At 37.3% G+C, this 23,756-nt stretch overlaps 2 protein-coding genes and 1 pseudogene across 4 annotated transcripts in view; 2 read left to right on the forward strand and 1 right to left on the reverse strand.

Annotated features, from left to right (window-relative positions):
• The first annotated feature begins 2,497 nt into the window (after positions 1 to 2,497).
• Positions 2,498 to 5,789, forward strand: LOC143752224 (receptor activity-modifying protein 1). 2 transcript variants are annotated; one of them, XM_077245356.1, is made up of 6 exons: positions 2,498 to 2,621; positions 2,882 to 2,917; positions 3,603 to 3,662; positions 3,745 to 3,774; positions 3,868 to 4,015; positions 5,172 to 5,789. In XM_077245356.1, exons 1-6 carry the CDS (start codon positions 2,567 to 2,569, stop codon positions 5,413 to 5,415), a joined length of 573 nt encoding a protein of 190 aa, XP_077101471.1. In that variant the 5' UTR covers positions 2,498 to 2,566; the 3' UTR covers positions 5,416 to 5,789. The 2 variants fall into 2 exon arrangements, with proteins under 2 accessions (XP_077101471.1, XP_077101472.1); XM_077245357.1 differs by lacking the exon at positions 2,498 to 2,621 and having other exon boundaries at positions 2,636 to 2,917; positions 5,172 to 5,513.
• Positions 5,790 to 6,356: 567 nt separating this feature from the next.
• Positions 6,357 to 10,681, reverse strand: LOC143752204 (UDP-glucuronosyltransferase 2A1 pseudogene; annotated as a pseudogene). The gene is made up of 2 exons (XR_013207350.1): positions 10,590 to 10,681; positions 6,357 to 8,948 (listed from the first exon to the last, which is right to left on the reverse strand). The product of XR_013207350.1 is annotated as a UDP-glucuronosyltransferase 2A1 pseudogene (transcript).
• Positions 10,682 to 17,510: 6,829 nt separating this feature from the next.
• The window catches only part of c1ql1l (complement component 1, q subcomponent-like 1-like), a 9,101-nt gene continuing 2,855 nt past the window's right edge, over positions 17,511 to 23,756 (forward strand). The window contains exon 1 of the mRNA XM_077245351.1: positions 17,511 to 18,989. Coding sequence (XP_077101466.1) covers positions 18,339 to 18,989 — 651 coding nt within the window. The 5' untranslated portion in view covers positions 17,511 to 18,338. The remainder of the gene's footprint in view (positions 18,990 to 23,756) is intronic.

Below are 23,756 nucleotides of genomic sequence, written 5' to 3' on the forward strand. Positions count from 1 at the left end.
CGAAAGTATTAATTTAAAGTAGTCTTTAAATAGATTCATCATTAGAGTAGGCTTGTTTTGGATTAATATGAACATAAATTATAAATTAAATCTCTTCTTTTGATTTGTTGACAATATAAGACCTTTTAGATAAAGTATGTCAAGCTTTTTTGTTAAGAATAATGATTTTCCGCAAAAAACATGCAAACTCACACAAATCAGCCGCATGTTGTGTGTTTAAATATAGACACCTGGGTTTGGAGATCCCCCGACGGCACATCTTGAGCGGATGCAAAAAAAACAACATTAACAAAAAATAATGTGTTGCAGATGAAAAGGAAATTCTGTATTGAATGTTCTCGTGTCTTCTTGAATTTATAGTTTAATGCATTACATCATGTATGAAATTAGCTGTCCATTTTACTGCTTAAAGCATAAAAGCTGTAACTGCTACAAATGGCCAGCAAAAAGGTTCATATTTTTGCAATGATCATGCAATTGAAGAACGTGCCAAAAAATGTCTTAATCCTGCTGTTTGTGCCGGTGACGTCATGGAGTTTCAGCTGTTATATTTTATTAACTATATATAATCTGAATTTTAGACAGTTTTAATAGAAGTGATTATGACAAAAGCTTCTTTTTTTTTGCAACACTTTGTTTCTTAATTTCCTCATCTCTAAATGTTCCTGTTACTGTAATGATGATTGCGTTACGATGGAAAGCTTTATTTATCTCAGAATACTGTGAATACTACGATAATTTAACTGTGAACTAGGTTAGACATAAGAGCAACTATAAAAAACAATTACTGTTCATTACATAACTTATTTTTATTTCCGTCAGCAAGAGAATGAAACTAAATTAGCGGTGGCTACGGAAATACTGCCAGCACTATTAATGCACTGTACAGTTTAAAGACAGAAGCTAGGGAAAGGTGTCAGTCTGAAAGGAAATATATTACCAAAGGAAAACAGCAAAACTATAAAGCTTGAGTCACACTTCCAAACCACAAGAGGCCACTTTCACTAAAATTGTGGTAATATTAAATTTCAGTGCAATAAATTATTCACAAATCAAGTGGTTTTTAAGAGATGTTTATTTATTTTATAATACAAGATGTCTTTCACAGACAAAAGATATTTTACTAATACTAAAATTAATTGATTTTATAGTCATTTGTCTTAACATAATTTTAGCGGAAACAAAACGTGTCTCTCAAACCCAGGTACAAAACTTATAACAGCCGACATGGGGGCGATTCTAGATCAGAGATTGAGTGTATTTACCACACTGACATTTACACGCTTCCAATCTTACGATAATCAACAATCATGTAGAAAACATGTATAACCGCACTCTTAGAAGAAAGTTTTCGAACCTTTTTAGCATAAAGGGTTCTTTAAAATTGAGTCAAGAACCCTTGGGTTCTATAAATAACACCATTGAACCCTTTTTTCTAAGAGTGTGTGCATGCAGAAAAAACAAATGGCTTTTTTTTTCAGACTTTTAAATACAAGCTGAAGTTTTGCACTGAAGGGTAAAGAAACATATCTAATACTAAAACATACTTACATCGTGAAAGTTACGTTGAAAAACCATTTGGAATTAGTGGTATCATGTAACCCTATAATTAAGTTGTAATTCCCACTGTCCACTGAGAAAACTCTTAAACTCTTATCGGGACAGGAATGCAATATGCCTATTGCTCTGGCTCCACTTTATGCACACACAAAGCTGCTGTTTCCAGTAATGGAGCTCCAAAGAAATGTCTCATCCCAAACTATCCGTGAACTCCGAGAGGATTGTAATGGGTGGGGTATTTCCTTTAGCCACACACACACACACACACACACACACACACACACACACACACACACACACACACACACACACACACACACACACACACACACACACACACTCACACACACACACACACACACACACACACACACACACACACACACACACACACACACACACTCCCTCACACACACTCACTCCCTCAAATACACACACACATACACACACACACACACACACACACACACACACTCCCTCACACACACTCACTCCCTCAAATACACACACACACACACACACACACACACACTCACTCATATATACACACATACACACACACACACACACACTCCCTCACACACACTCACTCCCTCAAATACACACACACATACACACACACACACACACACACACACACTCACACACACACACACACACACACACACATACACACACACACACACACACACACACACACACACACACACACACACACACACACACTCACTCCCGCACATACACACACACTCACTCACTCACTCACACACACACACACACACACACACACACACACACACACACACACACACACACACACACACACACACACACACACACACACACACACACACACACACACACACACACACACACACATTCTCCCTGTATTCCTCCCCTCTTTTGTTTCTCCTGTTAAATGCTCCAGCCACAGGAAAGTCACGTCCATTGATTCACTTAACAGCTCACTCAGTCTGTAGTTCCCATTCTTTATTTGTCTTGCACTATGTTTTATCTCTCTGGACTTCTTTTGCTGTTGCTGGATCCATCTATGATCTGTGGTAGGAGATCTTCAGTCTAAGATCTAAGATAACCCATGAGTTTACTTCAGAATGAACATCTGACAGTGATGCCATCACTTTTGGACATTCAAGATATTATCCAGGAGACAAGAAACCACGTTACAAGCCTTTCTTTTAACCGTTGACTTATGAGCTACCAAACTACCAACCTGATTGCATAAGAACAGATTTATCATAAGAAATTGTAGTGTTAGCGAATGTCTGGATGATCATTAAAATGTTGATTTCTATATTCTCAGGTCAAATAACACAAGATTACAGAACAGCTTCTGGAGGTAAGGGACCAACTACATTTCTCAGTTATTTCTCCTAGACATAAACACAGAGAGAAAATTTAGACCTTTGCTTAAATCTCCTGCTTCTCACTTACTCTTCTCAAAAATCTCACGTCTCAATGTTTCAAATCTGTAAACACATGTGAGATATCTCAATAGTTTCTTTGATATGTTCATTATATATCTCTATACTCTTACTGCATGTCAATATCTATTTTTTTTTATTTAAATAATTTTAGGATGAGACAAAGATTATAATTTAATAAAGTATGATGAGATATGAAAAAGGAACATCTGAGCAATAAGATATTTCTTATTTCTTTCTGATTGTAATTTGGATGAAAGAAAATTGACATGATCCATAAAATGTAAATTGCACTCAACAGTGTGGCTCTTGGCACACTAAAATAATCTAAAATGATTTTAAGTTCAACAAATTAAACTTAAGTTTCTGTCAAAAAGATTTTAATTCTCAAAGATGGATTTGCAATTGAATACAGTTAAAGTGGAACAACTATTAAAATGGAACACTAAAGCATTTTATATATATATATATATATATATATATATATATATATATATATAGCTCTTAAACCCTTTAATCCATTATTCACCCTATATTGAAATGCATCAATTATAGAAATGGAAAAGGATCCTTCATGTTTTAATGCTCTTTTTTCTCCAGATAAAAGTCTCAGAGTTACCGAAAATACACAGAAAGAACTAAATGTATCTTTAAGCAAGGGTACGTAATTACGTAACATAACATAATTATTTACTCCTGAATCATCTCATCGCATTCATAATCACATTTTTCACTCTTTCAGAGACTTACAACGTAACGTATGAGGACAACGGTAAGAGAGTTTTGTGACACTTTAGGCAGTACGTGAGCTATTAGACTTTAAAGATCGCTTGTGTCACTATTAAATAAATCTCCTGTGGCTCAGAGGATTTTCAGAATCAAGACTCTCGCTACAGTCGCTGTTATGAGGAGTTGTTGAAGAATTATACCGAGGCACTGTGCTGTGTGAATTTCAATAACAACATGAGTGCACTTGGAAAAGAGAACTGGTGTAATATGGAGATGGTGATAAGGTAAGCCAGAGCTTATTCACCTGTGACTGTACCTAAAATGACAAACCATACACCATATTTCTATATAAACTGATATTTCAAAACCAAAGGAGCTGCAATTCTGAAACATTGCTTCGATTATGCTGTTGATTTATTAATCTGTTTACATGCTTTTGTAAAATACCATACATTTTCATATGCATTTTTGATGTTGCTTTGAAAACCATTACATTTAATCATTTTATTAGGCTTTGTTTTGAATTGCTTTCGATTGCTGTGCAACACACTCTAAAATTAACCGTTTCTATACAGTGCTTATCTTCTGCACAGGCTCTACTGAGAAATGTGAAATGCATAGCGACATGGCATATACACAAAGAAAGGAAATGGTTAGAGAAACAATTGAAGGATGTTTGGGGAAGAGCTGAGCTAATCTTGAAACCTGATTGCTAACTACTTATGAGACTGAGAGACCTTCTGGTCCATTTAACAATGAGAGACATTTCCGTTTTCTACGTAAACATAGATAAGAGTGTGTTGTTGTTGTGAACCAGAGTGATTTGAGTGATTTGTGCCACTTATGGACAAATGCACTTAAGAAACGGTAGTGCTACCTTTAGCGTGTTGTAATAATAATTCTAATCTACACTTGCATTCAAAAGTTTGGGGTCAGTAAAGACTTTTAAACTCACCAAAACTGCATGCATTTAATCAAAAATACAGAAAACCAGTAATATTGTGAGATTCAAGATCAAAGCTGAATTTTCAGCATCATTACTCCATTCTTCAGTGTCACATGATCCTTCACAAATCATTCTAATATGCTGATTTGCTGCTCAAGATCTAAATTTCGTATTATTATCAATGTTGAAAATAGTTGTGCTGCTTCATATTTATGGGGAACCTGTAATACATTTTTTTCAGGTTTCTTTGATGAAAAGAAAGTTCAAAAGAACAGCAATTATTTGAAATGTCACGTTTGATCAATTCAATGCATTTATCCCCCACCCCCAAATAAAATAAAATAAAAAAAGCAGGTGCAATTCATTTTTGATGGATTCCCCACTGTGTGTGTGTGTGTGTGTGTGTGTGTGTGTGTGTGTGTGTTTGTTTTTGTATAGTAAACCTGTTTTCTCTGTCACACAACTCACTTTGTATCTCTTTCTCCTGCTTCCAGAAGCTACAACAAGTTAACTGAGTGTATGGAGATTGTATCCAGTTATTTAGGATGCTACTACCCTAATCGTGTGGTGGAGCAGCTGTTCGTCAGGATACATCAGCAATACTTCAGCTTTTGTAGCAATGAAGAGGAATTATCTGACGCACCGCCTGGAGTCGTGCTCGTAGCCACACTGCTGCCCATCCTCCTCATACCCCTCATAGTGTACATTGTGGTCTGGAAGAGTAGTTTAAGGGACTGACTTTAGCAATTATATTTCAAAATATTTCACTCATAAGAAATATTTCACTCAAAAATAAAAATGCTGTCATCACTTGCTCACCCTTATGTCATTCCAAACCTGTATGCAATTCATTCTTCTATAGAAGATCTTTTGAAGTTGTTGTCTGAACATTCTTACATTCCCTAACATTCTTCAAAATATTTTCTTGGGTTTTGTAGAAGATAAAAATCATACAAGATTGAAACAACATGAGGGTGAATGATGACCCAGTTTTCAGTTTTTGGGTGAACTGTCCCTTTAAAGTCAACTCTCGAGTGTATAAAGTTCATGTGCTTCATGATGTAATTATTGTAAATAAAAGAGACACAGTGGGTGTGTGATTTTTCTACACACTTATGCTTAAGAGTCTGATTTATGATCATGATATAAATATATTGTGACTCTGAACTATTCATTCTGAAATACAGAATGTCCAACATGTCCTGCTAGACTTTATTCAAGTGTTGTAAATCAGTTTACAGCTGTTTATGAAGTTTGAAAATGCATAGCAACTTGGTCACAACTGTAAACCTAAAAAAACAATTAACAAAATACTGGGGTAACCTTTCCTTATTATGAAGCCTGTATTTAATGCATTATAAGTATATTAGTAGCATTGGCATAATATATAATTAGGCATGAATATATATATATATATATATATATATATATATATATATATATATATACATATATAAGCATAATATAATTATATAAATATATATTATTTTATAACAACAAATAGTATAGTAAAAAATCTTATATCTTTTTCACATTTAGATAGGCTAAGTTTACTTTAAGTTTAATGTCTCATTACCACTTCATAATATCTATGGCTGTTTAAAAATAGATCTAGCCTTTTTTACTTTTACTAAAAGCAAACAAGCAGCACTTCTAAATGAGTATGAGCACATTATAAGGCCTTTTTCAAGAAGACTGTATTTGTTCGCTTTAAGCAGTAAAAAAAACACGTATAAAATAGTAACATACTGTGCAGATCTTAAGCAATGCAAAGATGAGTATATATATATATATATATTTAGGATTTACAATCCATTATAAATTAAAGCAGCACTATGCAGTTTTTTTAGCTTAACTGAAACTGGACCGCCGTCAGGAAGTATCGTGTGATTTCAGCTCTCGCGATGTAACAAATTGCTTTACGGCATTGCACACATGTAGAGTGAACATCGGACCTGCGTTTTCAGAATGGCGAAAAAAAACGAAGAAAGCGCGGTTGGAAGAGTTTAGAAAAAGGTAACGAGAATCTCACAGCGCGAGGAACCGGACAAGAGTCCCACACAGTCAGACTTTCATTGTTAAAGTTGATTGCTGCGATTATCATGAGAACAGTTGTCAATATCTCACATAATTATGAGGACATAAATAAGCCTACACGTTGTAAATAGTGTAAATGAGCGCAATTTACAAACTATTAAGATATATTGCAATAATCATGTCTAACAACATAACGGACATTGTTACGAAATAATGCGACGTACATGATACACTTTATTGGTGTCATCTGGCATTTAGGCTCAGGTAAGCCTAACGAGGTAGGCTACTTTATTATTATGAAGTGCAGAGGCCGTGAGTGCAGATACGCTCTGCGTGAGTTGTATTTACGACAGTAACGTTAAATACAAGTACTCTACAGCGACTCTAGGGATCGCTGTTTGACAAAAACAGAAATCCTGCATAGTGCTGCTTTAAATGGATATAACATGGTGTTCATTGTGTGTTATACATCATACCCTAATTAAAGATTATAACCACAAACTTATGCATGAGAGTAAACAAGCATTATAATGCCTTAGGAATACCCTTACAATACATTATAAATACAGACTTCATAGAAAGTGTTATTATTGTTCATTACATATTATTTGTTCATTAATGCTTCACTCAAGTTTTGATTTCTTTCTCCTGCACAGACACAAACACAAATAGCGTATTGTAAGAATCACAGCTCCCCCTACTGTCAGCACCACTGCTAGCAAAAATGCCATTACGTCTAAAGAGTGATATGAGTACCAAGGCATCTTATAAGACTCAGTCCGTAAATGTGCTGCTCCCTTGTGCCGCATTACATACTCTATCCAATAGAGGGCGCTATCCTGAGGTTGTGTAGGCTGGTCTTTGTGCAACCTGGACAGTCGCTGCATGTTTTCCCTGTATGACGGCTGATGTAAAACTTCCTGCACTGCCGCCACAAAGCTCTGGCTGTCCAGTTTGGTAGCGTCGAGTACTTTAGCGGCCCCTCGTACCTGGAGACGCAACATATTCTCGAATTGGTCAAAAAGCAAGGGAATCCCAACCACTGGAACACCATGGTAGATAGACTCATAAATGCCATTCGTTCCACCGTGAGCAACAAATGCACGTGTTTTAGGGTGACCAAGTAAATCGTTCTGAGGAAACCAATTAACTAGAAGAGTGTTGTTGCCCAGATTATGAGGACGTTCTCCTAAGTGCCTCCATATGACTCGCTGGGGAAGCTGGGCAAATCCGGCGGCGATTTTAGACGTGATTTCACTAGGAAGAGCTTTCACGAGCGTACCTAGTGACATTACAACCACCCCGTGTTCACCTGAACCGTTCACAAACTCCTCCAGGTCTGGCGGTAATGGATTGGAGGGTTTGCACTGGAAGCCTCCGATGTAGATGACGTTGGGCATGGTTGGACGCGGGAACTCGAAGACGAAATCCGACCTCATGAGCCAAATATCCGCACCTTGCAGCAAGTGGTAGAAATCAGTTTCGGGTCCAAAGTAGCGTGCGACTAGTTTGTCATACTCTGGTCTGACAATGAACTGGTCGATGTACATGTTCAGAACATAATGTAAGATATTCTTGACCCTTTCCCAAAAGGACATGTGGTTCGATAAGTGGCTTCCTGATGCAGGGACGTATGAAACCGGAGAAGGTGCGACAACAAAGTGCCCTTCTCCACTCGTGATCCATCTCACATTGTACACCATGGGTAATCCGAGTTTATGAGCCACCAGCACACCCGTAGGCAGACCCGGGTCGGTAAGGACCACGTCATAACGTCCCTCGTACAGCTGTTTCATCAGCACAGGTTTTTCGAAAATTTCCACAACCAGCTGGCTTGCCTGCCGATGGATGTCGTAGAGACCCTTCAGCATCTGCCAATGGAACTGCGCGAATGCAAGCGGGGATCCGCCACGTTCCTGTATCTTGAGCATTTCACTCAGGAATGAGATGAAGAAATCTGGCTGCTCGATGTTAATGGGCTCCGGGAGGGTCACGGTTATGGCCGTGTAGTGCGGGGAATCCTCCTTGACGTACCAGCTGCTGGCGGTTCGCACCACGGTGACCTCGTGACCACTGGAGTGAAGGACGCCAATCAGTATGTTCATGTTGACCCAGTGGCTTCCGTCTACTGGGAAAACAAGGATCTTTCCAGCCAGAGCAGAGGGAAGATCGGTGGCGAAGAGTACGGATAGAGCCAGAAGACAGTGTGAAGCTTTGAGGACCTTCATTGCTCCCTAGTGCACATAAAAACACTAATGTTTACAAGACAGAGTTCAAGGGTTAGTTCACCCAAATATGAAAATTCTGTCATTAATTACCCACCCTATTAGTTCCAAACTTGCAAGACTTGTGATCATTTTTGGAACACAAATTAAGATTTTTTTTGATGAAATCTAAGAGCTTTCTATCAGACTGAATTTAGGCTTTTGTTCACATTTAAACATTGATCAGTGAACATAATTATTTTGGCTTCCTGGTATTTATGTATGTATATAAGTTTTATTTTTTTGGTTTTTTTATGCTAGGTAAAGCACTTTGGTCAACCTCGGTTGTGTCTTAAACATGCTCTATAAATAAACCATTTGATTGAACATAAACAGATGCTCAACCGAACCTGCTTGACGTGCGCGAACAGACCTCTTGCAGAAGCTCAAACGTGATGAGTAGCACAAGTAAGAACCTCATTGGTTCTCACACTTCAAATGAACATGTTTGAGCTTCTGTTTACCACAACTGAAGTGTGAATCAATGAATGTTTATATGTGAATAAAAGCCTAAATTTATTCCGTACATCATATAAAGCGATCGAGTCTCTTCAGAAAATTTGGACCAAACCGCTCAATTCTCTTTATGAACTTTTTGAAGTGTCACTCAAAATAGTAGTTGCGTAGCTGTCAATGGAGGGACAGAAATCGCTCAGATTTCATTAAAAATATATTTTTGTGTTCCGAAGATGAACGAAAGTCTTACAGTTTTGGAACGACATGAGTGTGAGTAGTTAATGACAGAATTTTCATTTTTGGGTGAACTAACACTTTGACAATGAAACTGTAATTTCATCAACAAAAACTGTTTCTGTATCTGTTTCTTCACAATCCAACACATTATTTGGAAACACTTTATAACGAGGTTTCATTTGTTTGCATTAGTTAACTAGACTAGTTAACATGAACTAAAGAATTTATTAGTAACAATGTTGAATCTGTTAATATTATTTAATGGACACATGGTTGGACACAATGGACACAATGGACATTCATTGTTAGTTAAAAAAACTAACAATGAATGTTTTTTTACATTAACATTAACAAATATGAATAAATATTGTAACAAATGTACTGTATTGCTTTTAGTTAATGCATTAACTGACGTTAACTAATGGGACCTTATTTTAAAGTGCACTTTACGAAGTAAACAAAAATTATTGGAGTAGCCTTTGTTTTACAAATGATTTCAGTCTTTATACTTAAAAATATCAATGTGTTACCTGCTGTTTATTTGTAATTGTGAGATCTCCTAGCAAAATCTGCGTGAAAAAAATCCTACACCAAAGCTTTTTTGTTGTTGTGTGTAACTCATTCCTCTACCCTGGAAAATACTTCATGCTTGAGTGCATGAATAGTCACACAAATATCTGTTTCTAAAACCCTGAACAGGCTGTGTAATTTAAAGCAGATGTGACTTGTTAACCACTGAGGTTTTGCAGAAAGATTGAATGTTGTATAAACATGCAAAAGAAAAAAGAGGCTTTTAGTGGGCAACGTAAAAATTCTTTCTACATTTTAAGACAATTGTACTGCAACAAAAACTGTATACTATCAGATAGTAATATGGTAAAGGTTCTTAACTGTTGAAACTTAATAAAGCTCTTTTACCTTCTTCTGTTGCCTTTCCTCTTCTTTGTGGTGAAACGAGGGTCTGTTCAGTCTGGTTCCAAGTCCAGATCGAGCTTTAGTGTTGCATAACAGTGGAGGCAATCCCAGGAAAGTAGGCGTTGTTAATGCAGCAGTGTGTTTGAGTTTGTGTGAGAAGCGTGTGCTTCTGTTTCACAAAACCCTCCTCCAGGACCTAAAGCAGAGAAAATATATTCGAAGACTTTTCAACATATACGACAAAACAAATGCTATATCTCTATTATACATGTCAAGAGAGAAGCGAGAGAAGAAATCAAACTGAATCATCTGTGTTTTCTGTTTTTCTCTGTCACGGCACAGTTCAAGGATGATGGCAACATGGTTATTTGTTTAATGCTTTCAACAAATTACATCAAAAGTCAGCTCATTAAACTAGATATAAGAATAAAGTGTGAAGCATGCATGACAACATCCTGAGAATGAAGTGAGAAGAAATAACGGGGTCAATCTCAAAACACAATGACAAATCACATGTCCCTTTTTCAGACATGAGAAATATTTCAAAATATAAAGAAATTCCATGTAGAAGGCATCATTCTATCAAAGCATTTAATAAATATTATGAACTGTTTTCACTCTGCTTTTTGCATATTTAAAAAAAATTCCTTTATTTATGACTTATTTTGTTTTATTGGGTTAAACATAAGTACAACATCTAACATTTAATGAATGTTTGTCCTTTGATTTCTTGTCATTGGTGTTATCAGTGCTTGAAAATACAAGAAGTTGTGGAAAAATATTTTCACGGTCAAAGTTCAGAGTAAGAGGCTATTTTTACCACCATGTTAAAAAAGTTATTAATTTACCTTTAAATGTGTTTAAAGTTATTATTTTACCTTTATTTCACTGGGTTATTACTTTAAAAATGGCCTGTCACGGGTCATCACTGGTGCTTATTTTGTAAAAAAAATTCTCAATTATAATTAATAATATGAGGACATGATGTTAATAAATAATTAGCTGTTCACCATATGGAAGCAAATGGGTTTAAGATAATAAAAAAGAATAAAAAAATCACTCAATATAAAAATAGTCCAATGGTGTTTTATCAACAGTTTTAAAGTAGAAGAAAGAAAAAAGTAAAGTAAAAAGGAAGTTGCTACGATAGATTAGACCTACTAATTAGGCCTATTTAATGTAAATATTAAAATTATAAGATTACCTGATTGAAATATGTTTTTTCCACTCGGGCCATCAAAGATGACGTTTTAAGGTGGCAAACGCATTGGGCATGCGCACATAGAGAGCAGTCAGCTGTTGGTAAACTTCACTATTCATGAAAGTTATGAACATACAGCAGGCTACTGCGGGCAACTTGTAAGTAGAAATACAAACACCATTGAGGAGATTGTAAACTTCAACCTGTATTTTATCAAATAAGGTGAACTTTTGGTTAATTTTTAATTTGTAAGTTTACGTCGCATCACACGACCTGTGTTACGGTAGCCTAAACCCACAGTGTAAGTAAATGTGTTCTACATCATTTTATTGCTTCTATATGTATATATATTACTAGTTGGTGCAGGCAAGTCTTAGATTACTGATTTTGTGTGTATTTTTTTTTTTTTAACAATATCATATTTCTCTCGAGCATGCACTCCGCTGTCATTTAGTAGTAATAGCATAATGCCACAGGGTGGCGACATTTACAAATGAACACTAACTGAACTTGAATCGATATCAACAATTAGTAGCCTACACATTTAAGGTTTTTCATGTTCAATGCCAGTGATACTATAATGGAGACTAACACCACTGAACAGACTTGTCTGATATTTTTAATTTATGATTTGGACCATTTTGACTATCTTTCATGATGGAGGAAAGGTTTCATTTTTAAGTCAGTGGATGGTGGTGTCACAAAAATGTGACATCTAAATGTTTGCCCTCTTGATCCACAATCATTAATTATATAAAAACAATGCATGTCAAAACGTGTCAAAATAAATTAGAAATGCTAACCACATGTGATATGTTTAAGTAAATGGAAATGTCAAAATGTTAAAGTACATCATGAAAGCCTTGAAAATGGTCCAAATTAATCATAAGTCATTAAACAAATGTGTGTTGTTTAGTTTTTAAATAACAAAAAGATTTTCAACAAAAAAGAAACATTCTGCTGACCAATCGTGGTCTTTCCTGAGGCCTGAATCATTTCTTTGGCATATGAACATTTAAGTATTATTAATAATGCATTTCTCTTAACATAATGCACAGGCCATGGCTACATGGTGTGTTTGTCAGCTGATGGTGGTTTACATAAACATTAAGTGCTCTGATTGTACCATCTCATCTAATGTTCATCAGGTCACAAAAATATTGTTCTTAACATTCAATATCTGTATACTGTATACATAAGCAAGTGAGTATATGTATGTATTTGTGTGTGAATATAGAAGAGACATAAGGATATCCACAGATTTACTTCAAACAGAAACATGTCCTATAGATCTCAGGCACAGATTCTGAGTAATGTGTGCGCATCTAGAAACAGCCTGCAACGCAAACTAAGACTGACACATCCTTCTGTGTGGTGGGTGGAAAACACAAAACACACACATACACAGAAACACACTGATCTGTGGGCAGGTACCATTCTGACATCAAAATAGTATGCTTTGTCACGTTAGTTTGTGTGTATGTGTGTGTGTGTCCTGTACGGGCAGTAGGAAGCAAGCATATACATGTTGATTTCCCACATCTTATGCTAAGGGTTTTCGGCCTCCACAGATACAACAATCACTCCTACTTGGACAAATGAATCCATGATTTGCTGAATATAAAAACCTTGACCTATAAATAACTTTTGGTTTATAAACAACATAATGTTTAATTCATGAGAATTGAAAGAAAATGACATCTCCCACTCTTCAGCTATACAGAAAGAGATATTTTTTTCTAAACACTTTCTGTTAATTGGTTTGGGCATTGCTTCCACATTATGAAATAAAAATTCTGACGTAAAACAGAATTTGAAGGTGAAAATTTCTTTTTTCATATGCCTTGCCCAATATATTGGTACTATATTGATTTTTGGCTGATATTAGAGGTTATTTTAATTTGTCGGTATCAAGCCCCTTTCCACCACATAAGAAAAACTTGCTTTGAAAAATCATAATTATAATTATGAGACAAAAAATGTTTTTTCTTATGTGGCAGAAATAGGCTCTTTTCCTATATTTTTATATTTAGATTAACTTTGCAATCAACTTTGCTAATGTTTTTTTTTTTTCGTAATTGTGGTGCATTTGTAGAGCAATAAAAGAAAACACATTTTTGTACCTTAACAATTAGCATATCAATTTTGGCCACTAGTTCCCTACTGTTTCACAACAATAGTGTCTCATACAATATTTTCTAGTATGTGCTCCTCAAAGGCAGTGGTAGAATAATAAAATAGTTTTGTGATAGTGTAATTTATGTTGTGGGAATGCATTGTGTAGCGAGCTGATGATGAAATGACTGGACAGCTGTTTTTAACACTTTCGTTGCGTTTAATGTTACCAGCTATTGACTTTCCTCTCGATGCTCTCAGACATAGAGACCTCCAGGATAACACACACACACATATATGTTCATACATACAGACACTTGAGCACATATATGCTAACACAGCTCGTAAGATCATTCTAGCTTACATCATGGTCTGTCTGGCCCAGCCTGAGGTTTATCTGTACATTATGTTTCCTTTCAAGTAAAATTGAATAAGAAACAAGATATTTCCCCTTGCTCAAGGATGAGCAGGACGCGTGCATCTCTCTGGGGGATTGTGACTGACTCAAGGGGCTTGTTGTTCCCAGCTGGCGAAGGCATGGGGAGGATAAGAGCTGTGGTGGAAGTAAATTACAGTGAGGGCTGGAAAAGTCTCTGTTCTTGTCGCATTACTGCGCCTGCCGTCAAGGGCACTGTGGCCACGGTTTGAGTCACTGCGCTCAGAGCTCCTCACGGCCTTCCTTCCCTGAAGCCAATGATCAACATTCTCTCTGTTTCATTGACTCACAACGATAGTCAGCAAGCCCTCCCGTATCTTCATCATGTCCCATGACAGCATCACAAACCTCAAGAGACCATGGAGAAAACGCACATTTTCGGTTTAAACTGTTGTGACTTGTCTTTTAGACACAAAGAATCACTTAAGCAAGTTAAAGGGATAGTTCACCCAAAAATGATTTACTCACCCTCATGTCATTCCAAACCTGTGTGACTTTTTTGTGCTGTAGAATATGAAAGATGTTTAACCTTAATTGTATAAACATAAAATCTTCTTTTTTGTTTCATAGAATAAATAAAGTTAGGTTTGAAATGAGACACACATTTTTGGGTGAACTTTCCCTTTAAATCCGTGCTCAGACTACAGGAGTTTCAGGCCGATTTATGCCCTATTTACCCCTCCTGACATTCAGAGAAAAAATTGCGTCCAGGGAATCGGTTGGTTCCGATGTTTGGCCCAGATTATCTGGTAATGTGAGGAGTTTACAGATCAAATCTTTAACCGCCCGATCTGCTCGACAGACACATTGGGGCCAAACATGCTTCATATTTAGGATTTTAAATTGGGAGGATTACTTCAGTACTCCCAATAGCCAATGAGAGACAAGTCTACAAGGAGACAGAAGTGACGAAACAAGCAGCTGTACGGGTCCGGAGGACAACGGAGATGGAGGAACGGCTGGTCAAAATGTGGCAACAAAACGACTGCCTTTATAATGTCTATAATGTCTACAGCAAGTTTCGGCTACAGTATCCATATTGTTTACACCCACTTCCCCGTGAGATCACCTGAGGTGCCTTACTAACAGCTGCCATGGTTAGTAAGGAACAAATTATCATTTTGAAGTATTGTGCGCACGTCCAAACTTTGGTAGGTGCCAGACGAAAACCTCCCTTGATCAAAACCTTGCATGTATTAAAGTTTTATGGGAGCAGATAAATCAGTGCTTTTTTAAATGTATCTGATTAAGGAACAAGTTATTATATTTTGATGAATGATTACAAATAAAAACTTTGTACATCATTTTTTTTATTGGATGCTAACTTTAGCAACACCACACCATTCTCAGCAACTCGAGATTGAGCATTAGCACCAGCAGCTGTGAAGGAACATCATTTGCGTTGGCTGAGAATCAGACCCAGGTGTCCTGCATAGCAGAAATATTCTACCATGAACTAGCAATGCTTGTCTTGCGAGCCCAAGGCTGTGCATTTCCAAGCAGGTCTTCTTTCAGACCTGACGTACATGAAATAAATGGCCAGAAAGGTCTGTAATAATCCAGCAAGCTCAGGAAACCATCTACCACCTGCTTCAGCGGCCTGTGAGATCTTCTTGAGCTCTTCGCTTAAGGTTGGTGCATGCAATGTAGTTTTTTTCTATTTGGGATTTTTGCATGTCAGAAATGTAATGTATGTTGCTTTAGAGTTTAGATGGCATCTACCAAATGTATAAATGTAAATAATAGATCCTGCATGAAAGCCCGAGGAATTTTATGTTCGACTGTGTGATATACAAGTGATTGACAGCGTTGATTATGATCTTTTTTCAAAGTGAACTTGAAGTTTTATTATGTTAAGGAGAAAACTATATTGTACCGTTATGTTTATTTGAACTTGTATTTTCTTTCTCTCACATACAGAGTTTGCATCAATTGCTGTTCGAATCGTTTATTAATTAGACAACTGTCGTAGGAGCAGCCACACAGCAGGATTTTGATGCATCATTTCTGACACTGTCAGAACTTCGTTGGAGGCTAAGATTCATCACAAGGGCAAATAATTGTTTGCCAGTGAGCATGTCACACTGAACTATCAAAGACCTGTGATGAAACGATTCAGAAATTTGTCCCAGATGCAAAAACATTGTGCACTGAGCTTTACAAAGTTACTTATACACGATGGGTGAATAAGTCTGGGCCCTTGTTCACCAGTTTTACAGTTTTTTTTATCTATTCCTTGTTGTCAATGTACATGCTGTGGGGAAGCCAGAGATATTCTGACTTGCAGTAGCTTTGGATCAATCTTCTGCAGAATGATCAAATTTAAGGTGAATAATCTTATTTTCATAAGTCATGTTCATTACAGTAGCTTGCTATTCCTGGGACACTTGTATCATAGAGAGCCTAAGTCCCTCCCCTTCCGGTGGACCACCATGGGACCTTATTTCGGAAAAATATTGTATGGTAGTCAATGGCGAGAGACAACAAATATTTGAATCCCGTTTGAATTGTGCCCTGAATTACACATATGATGTTTGTCAATTTAAAAGCTACATTTTAAAGTCAAGAAAGTCGCAGTTTGATGTAAAACTGTTGAGACTATGAAAATATGTAATTACAAAGACTACAAACCCAAAAGGCGCGCATGTGACGTCTTACCTTTTCTCTCAATAAATGAAGCTAACTTTACTGAAGCTAACGTCTGTCATTTTTTCTATAGTCTAACGTTATAAACGTAACGTTACGCCGTCATGCCTGTGTGTTTTGTACCAGACTGCACACACACAAGCTTGGTGACGTACATAGTGCGAGACGAGAGATGTAGTTCATTGAGTGATTTTCACATAAAACTAAATGTTACTCTTCTGTTTTATGACAAACTGTGACTTTCTTGACTTTCAGAATTATCATTTAAATTGACAAACATCATATGTGTAATTCAGGGCACAGTTCAGACGGAATAAAAAGATAAGTTGTCTCTCGCAATTGACTACCATACAAATTTTTTCCGAAATAAGGTCCCATGAGCCGGAAGCGGAGGGGAGGGACTTAGGCTCTCTATAGCAAAAGACAACAAATGATCATCAACTCTCATACGAGTTAGCATTTGTTTAATGAAATGAGACAATTATGAGCATGCCTGTAGCATGTTCTTATAATCCGAGCGAGCTATGGAAGGATTACTGTGTTTACTGCACATAAATAAACAATGACATAATTACATAACAATGCCAGGAAGATGCGTTGAGGGCGGTTTTGAGAGACAGAGAAAAAGGGAAGCGGAAAAATCCTTTTGCTTGCACTCAGCAGGTGTCCTTTTGGATTAGCTGAAGCTTAGAATGCATCCTGTCATATTTACTTGACCATCATGCAGACAGAGAAACAGACTATCTCTTCCTCATCTTCCCTCTCCTCTTGTGCTTTATCAAACCACCATGTCTAAACCCTCCCATCGAGTCTTGCAGTTCAACAAGTGGAAAATCAAATCATATTTCAAAAGACTACACAATAAAACACACTTAAATGACTTTGAGATTTCCTTGGCATTGGGTTTCCCCTAATACCCCTTCTTTCTCTCTTATTCTCTCTTGCTCTCCCACTGGTTCTTCATTTGCAGAAAGCCTCCTCCCACTTGTCCTTTTTGAGTCATACAAAGAAACACTACAAGGGCATTCTCTCTCTCTCTCTTTCTCTCTGTCCGTTTCTCTCTCAATCCTACTTCCTTCCTCAACGCCCAAACACTTCTCTCCACTCACCTGCTGATGCAGTGAATGCTCTCTCTCTTTCAAGCAGGAAAGACATACACACACTCATCTGAGATCCCTGGTGGTTCTCATTTCCCTTCTCATCTTTGTGTGCAACTGACGTTGAGGGAGCTTGTTCCCTCTCACTTCCAGAGGTCAGTATTCCTGCTTTCGGCGAGAGCTCCGCGCTGGCGGCCCAGCCCCTTTCCCGCTTCAGCCTGGGACGCAAGACCCTTCTGGTGGCTGGCGTGGCCGTCATGCTGCTATTGGTGCTGGTGATCCTCATTCCTGTTTTGGTTCATTTAGCGGGCAGCAGCGAAAACGGAGGTCAGTACGAGATGCTCGGCACTTGCCGAATGGTCTGCGATCCGTTCTTGGAAAAATCTGGCACTACGGCTGGTATCGGTACGGGAACGGCTATCACTAATACGCAACTGGAAGCCGAGGCGCTGACTGATCATAGCATGGGACCCCCGTTGCCCAACTATGCACATGGGCCGCAGGGCAAACCCGGCCGCCAAGGGAAACCAGGGCTCCCGGGACCTCCAGGACCCCCGGGACCACCTGGAGAGCCTGGTCCTCCAGGACCAATGGGGCCACCGAGAAATAAAAACCACACAGAGCGACCGGAGATCTTCGCTCTGGGTGGAAGAACAGCTACTGGAACGGGCACAGCGGTCTATACCATGGGACCCCGCGTGGCCTTCTACGCAGGTCTGCGAAACCCACAGGAGGGCTACGAGGTTCTGCGGTTTGACGACGTAGTTACAAACATTGGGAATAACTACGATGGATCAACTGGGAAATTTGTGTGCAAGGTTCCAGGGACGTACTTCTTCACATACAACGTCCTCATGAGAGGAGGGGACGGAACCAGTATGTGGGCGGATCTGATGAAAAACGGACAGGTAGGGTTTTTTTACTGCTAAGGTTTATGAAAAAACATATTTTATAATATTCATAATGATATTTTTTTCTACACTGTGAAAAGTAATAACTGACTGCATCAACACTAATGAAACTAATTTTTAAGGGCCGTGTACCTCCTCATGGTAACAGTAACACATTTTCACTTTTTACAGTCTACTGTATAAATAACCCTCAGCCCTTAAAAATATTTATTTTTTCTATTTACATATTTGATCTTTTTAGTCATTTTTTATGTTGTACATCCAACATGTGCTGTTCATGCCCTATCTGTCCATGAGTAATATCTGTCAAGCAGGGAACAAGAAAGTGGTAACATGTTTACCAAGCTTTCGAAATGATGATATTTATTATAGAAATTGATGTTTTACATAAATTTAGTTATAAACTGAACTGAACTGAACTTATACAGACTACAAATTTAGCTAACTTTATTTCCCCCCAAACTATAGGTTTGTTTCGCATTGCAATAATGTCTGTGTCTGTTTTAATGGAAGGGAGGGTGCATAATTTTCCGACAGAATGTGCAATGCATGAATTACATAACACTGACTAAACACAGACTGCCACAGGGATGTAATTCCTCGAGTTTCTGAATAATCCCACTCCAGGGGGTTTCAATTTGAATATTCATATATCAGAATATCCTGTATGTAACGGGGAGTGCATTTAGGGTTGCTTTCCAGTAAAGGTCAGTTTCATGTTTGAGATGAATTTCTGTATAAAGGAGATATGACTGCACACTCACTTGCAAATACTTTATTTCACCAACATTTCATCAGCAAGCCTTTGTCGAGGTTTGATTTCTCACATAATGGAGGGTAGTATAAATAGACAATTATTCACGGGTGTAGACAATCAATCTTAGTTGAGCAAACAATCAATTAGCAAATCTAAAACACCCATTTTCAGTCTCACAAAAAAAAAAATATAGACACAACAACTTGAGTATCAACATGTACAGTCAATATTTAAATATATTGAATATTTATGTTACCCAAGACAAAAGTTTCAATCCGATATACATTGACTAGAATCATCACATTCATAAGAAAAAGCTTAGATCAAAGTCAACCTTTAGTTTGTGTATCCAATAGTCCTCCCGTTTAAGCAGAATTCGATCCAGATCACTTCCCCTCCTCGGTAATAATACCCTCTCAATTCCTATATAATGTAGAGATGTAATTGGGTGATTAAACTCAGTAAGATGTGCAGTCAGTGGGTAATTCATATTTCTGCATGTAATTGTACTTTGATGTTCAGCAATACGCGTTTTCAACTCAAAAATTGTTTTTCAAATATATGATTTCCTCAGGGATGTTATGAGGAAAATAACCGCTTTTGTTTTGCAGCTCATTATTCCTTTAATAGGAATCGATTTACCATTATGAGAGTGTTTAAATGATGTACAACGGTATGTATAGCTACACTAATTACATGTACAGCAATAGTTACCTTCTGGAATTGGTGTTGTTAAAGTTTGTGTTGTTACAGGTGGAGGAGGCAAGTTTAGAATTGCTAATTGATTGTTTGCTTGACTAATATTGATTGTCAACACCTGTGAATAATTGTCTAATTATACTTCTCTCCATTATGTGAGAAATCACACCTCGACAAAGACTTGTTGTTGAAACGTTGGTGAAATAAAGTATTTGCAAATGAGTGTGCTGTCATATCTCCTTTTATACAGATTTGTTTTCTTTGATTTGTACCTCTGATGGTGTTAGTTTGCTTTAGTAATTGGGTGTTTTAGTGCAGTGCTTTAGTAATAATGAGATGAATTCCTGTCATGTCTATGGTCAATGTAAACTGTAAACAAGGAAAGATTTCAGTGAACTAAGTGTTCGTCTCTTGTCAGAAGGGCTGCGGCATGTGTGTGTACATACTATACTCGTCTTCTGGCATCCCTCAGTGCATCATTCTGAATCAGGGCCCTTCTCAAACACCCACGGCCACTCAAAGCACACACATTCAGTATGAGTTGTTCACACACACAAAATAAATACTCTAAAAATGCCACACACATCAGGCCAGCTTTAGAGAAATTTTAGAGGCATTTCACTCTTTTACAGGAAAAAACAAGGTATTAACCAAATGACTAAAACAAATGATGAATTTCACTTAGAAACACTTTTGAATTATATGCGCACATATAAGAGATCAAAAATCATGGGAAAAAATACATGCATTTTATATTTATAGATTTTATATAAAAACATATACACTCACACATACATGCATTGATATATATATATATATATATATATAGAGAGAGAGAAAGAGCATTTTTTTCATATATAGTGTATAATTTCAAAATACTGCTATTTTTATTGTCGCTGCTATGAACAATAACATGAATTGCTTGTGTATCTTCGTGACATTGACTTAAAGGGACAATGTGTAATTTTTTAGATATTTTATTATCTAAAATCAATCACGTCGAGGTCACCACTTTGTAAGGCCGTCTAACTCGATCCAATGGCGGTATTCGAATTAGCGATGAAGGTCTCTGCGTGTTACTGTCTTTTCTCACGGCAAAGTATTTTTGGTTAAATGCAATACATTTTCTCATATGTATTAACTCGTTGTTTCATCTGACTCCATAAATGAAAAGGGTTTTAATGATATCTGTGCATCATTAAATGTGAGCGAATGTTTTATTATTCTATTTAAACTCTTGAATGAAAATAATGTCAAATTCAATTAGAATAATCAAATATCACAATTTAATATATCGGTTAAATTTATCATTACAATTTCATAATCAATTCAAAGATAATCAATACAAAACATCAAATGCTCTAGAACAAAGAGGAAAATACCCGACAAGAAATACGTGAGGCAGAGAGACTCGGCTCTCGACCTCACGGGCTGATCTGAGATACAGAAAGGCCCCGAGCTCTCGCTGCGTTTCATTATATACCCAGACTTCATTTCAAATCTAAACATCATCCACAGTGGAAATTTACCTGTAAGTCACCATTTGCTAGCAGTGGAAAATTAGCATTCAGTCAAATGTTCAGAAGGTGTTAACTCAAAGACACACCCTCCAGTGTGGAAGATATTTCCAAACTTCCTAAGAACTTTATAACATTTTGTTTTATTTCTTTGGGAATGAGACATTTGTACCAGTCGCACCGAGACATTTCAAATAATACCAAACATGTATAAAACTCGATGATAATCATTCACATTAAACCATTTCGATTCTTGTGTGAGTTTGGGAGATCTCTGCCAGGATGAAGAATGGGGGAGAGAAATGTAGATTAGGATGAGGGAGGTGAGACCTTCGTCTCAATAGTGCATGAGGGGGAGTTCAAATGTTAATTTCCTTTGTTTTCTCAGAGAGTGGCCCTCTCTTAAAGTTCTTCCAGTTTTTCCAGTCTTACATTATTCATAAATATGTCCTCAATGGTGTACAAATACCTCTATCAATTATCTGACTCATCCTCATAAACAAAGAATTTGTTATCTTTATATACACGTGACAGGTAAGTCCACGGAGGCTTCCATGTCGTTCCGCCATCTTGAAAAACTATAATAGCAGAGAGGGTCAAAAAGTACTAGGCCAACGCGTTTTCGTTCAGAGCCAGCGTCATGTGACTGAAAGCAGCAGAAACGGCCTACATAACAGCTACCGAAGATGCAACAAGCATTTGAAAAAGCGAGGCGCTGGAGAGCACAATTCGTTTGAATGCAAAATACAATTTCACCACTAGATTGGAGAAATTCCTACACAATGTCACTTTAAGTCTTGACTTGCTGTTTTAGCTGCTCATCCTCACATTTCCGAAACCACTAGGTGACTCACACACAAACACTGTGCACACATGGCTAATCTGAATATATCTTTTAGCTCCTTAGCTTAAGCTAGGCTATGGGCTCCAATTATAATTCTCTCATGCTCAGTCAGTCATACACATGGAAACACACATGACGGATATCAGTTCTAACACACAGATACACACATGTATAAATACACACCCACGCATGCTGTGTGCTTGAGTCATCTGTGTATGAGCGCAGAGAGTGATGGCCCAGAGCGACAGTGTTTCACTGTCTGACGTATGTCCTCATGTTTGAGTGACTAAGTTCGGTCCCTGTCCATCAAACAAGTAAATTACCAAATCATCAGTCCTCTCAGGCTCCCAAATAAACAATCAAAGCTCTTTTTCTTCTATTTAGTTCTAGTTTAAAACTAGTTGTTCGCCTGACCTGAGCAGTGTTTTATTTATAGAGGCTGGAAATAATGAGGAGAGAGGGGAGAATGTGATGGGAATGTGACAGACTGGGAATCTCCCAGTGAGAAACAGCTCAATGTGTCAGAGCATGTGTGTCTCTTGCTAAAGTCACGGCCAACTTGGTAAAACCCCCTGACAATTGGCATACAATTCAATTGCATATGGCAATTCAGCAATAAAATGTATCAGAATTGTTGAAATCCTGTATAAAGGAAGAATACAGTGCATGTTTTAAAAGGCTTGACACCACATTTCCATGATAGAATTTATGTATTTAAATTGAGGAACATCACATGCTTGTTTGCCTCCAGACCAGTTTTAGTTCAGATAACATTTTCATCATTCACATTTCAAAAGGTCTGCTGTAGGAGAAGCACAGACAAACCATCAGCTATTTGAAAAAGATTCATTCAAAAAATGTTAGCTCATTTTAATCTGCCGGAAACAACCACAGCCTGTAATTTGAGAGTCAGACAATATGCCATCAAATGTGAAGTGATAATTGCA

Source organism: Siphateles boraxobius, unplaced genomic scaffold (genome assembly GCF_051911475.1).
Source record: "Siphateles boraxobius isolate OS27281-9 unplaced genomic scaffold, OSU_SipBor_1 26, whole genome shotgun sequence".
In the NCBI taxonomy this organism is placed as follows: domain Eukaryota; kingdom Metazoa; phylum Chordata; class Actinopteri; order Cypriniformes; family Leuciscidae; genus Siphateles; species Siphateles boraxobius.

Excerpts from the sequence above, each read along its gene's own strand:
- LOC143752224 (XM_077245356.1), top strand. The coding sequence starts at position 2,567 with ATGTTTTATCTCTCTGGACTTCTTTTGCTGTTGCTGGATCCATCTATG. Across the intron at positions 3,775-3,867 it reads CGTAACGTATGAGGACAACG|AGGATTTTCAGAATCAAGAC; the intron begins GTAAGAGAGTTT and ends CCTGTGGCTCAG. Across the intron at positions 4,016-5,171 it reads AATATGGAGATGGTGATAAG|AAGCTACAACAAGTTAACTG; the intron begins GTAAGCCAGAGC and ends TCCTGCTTCCAG.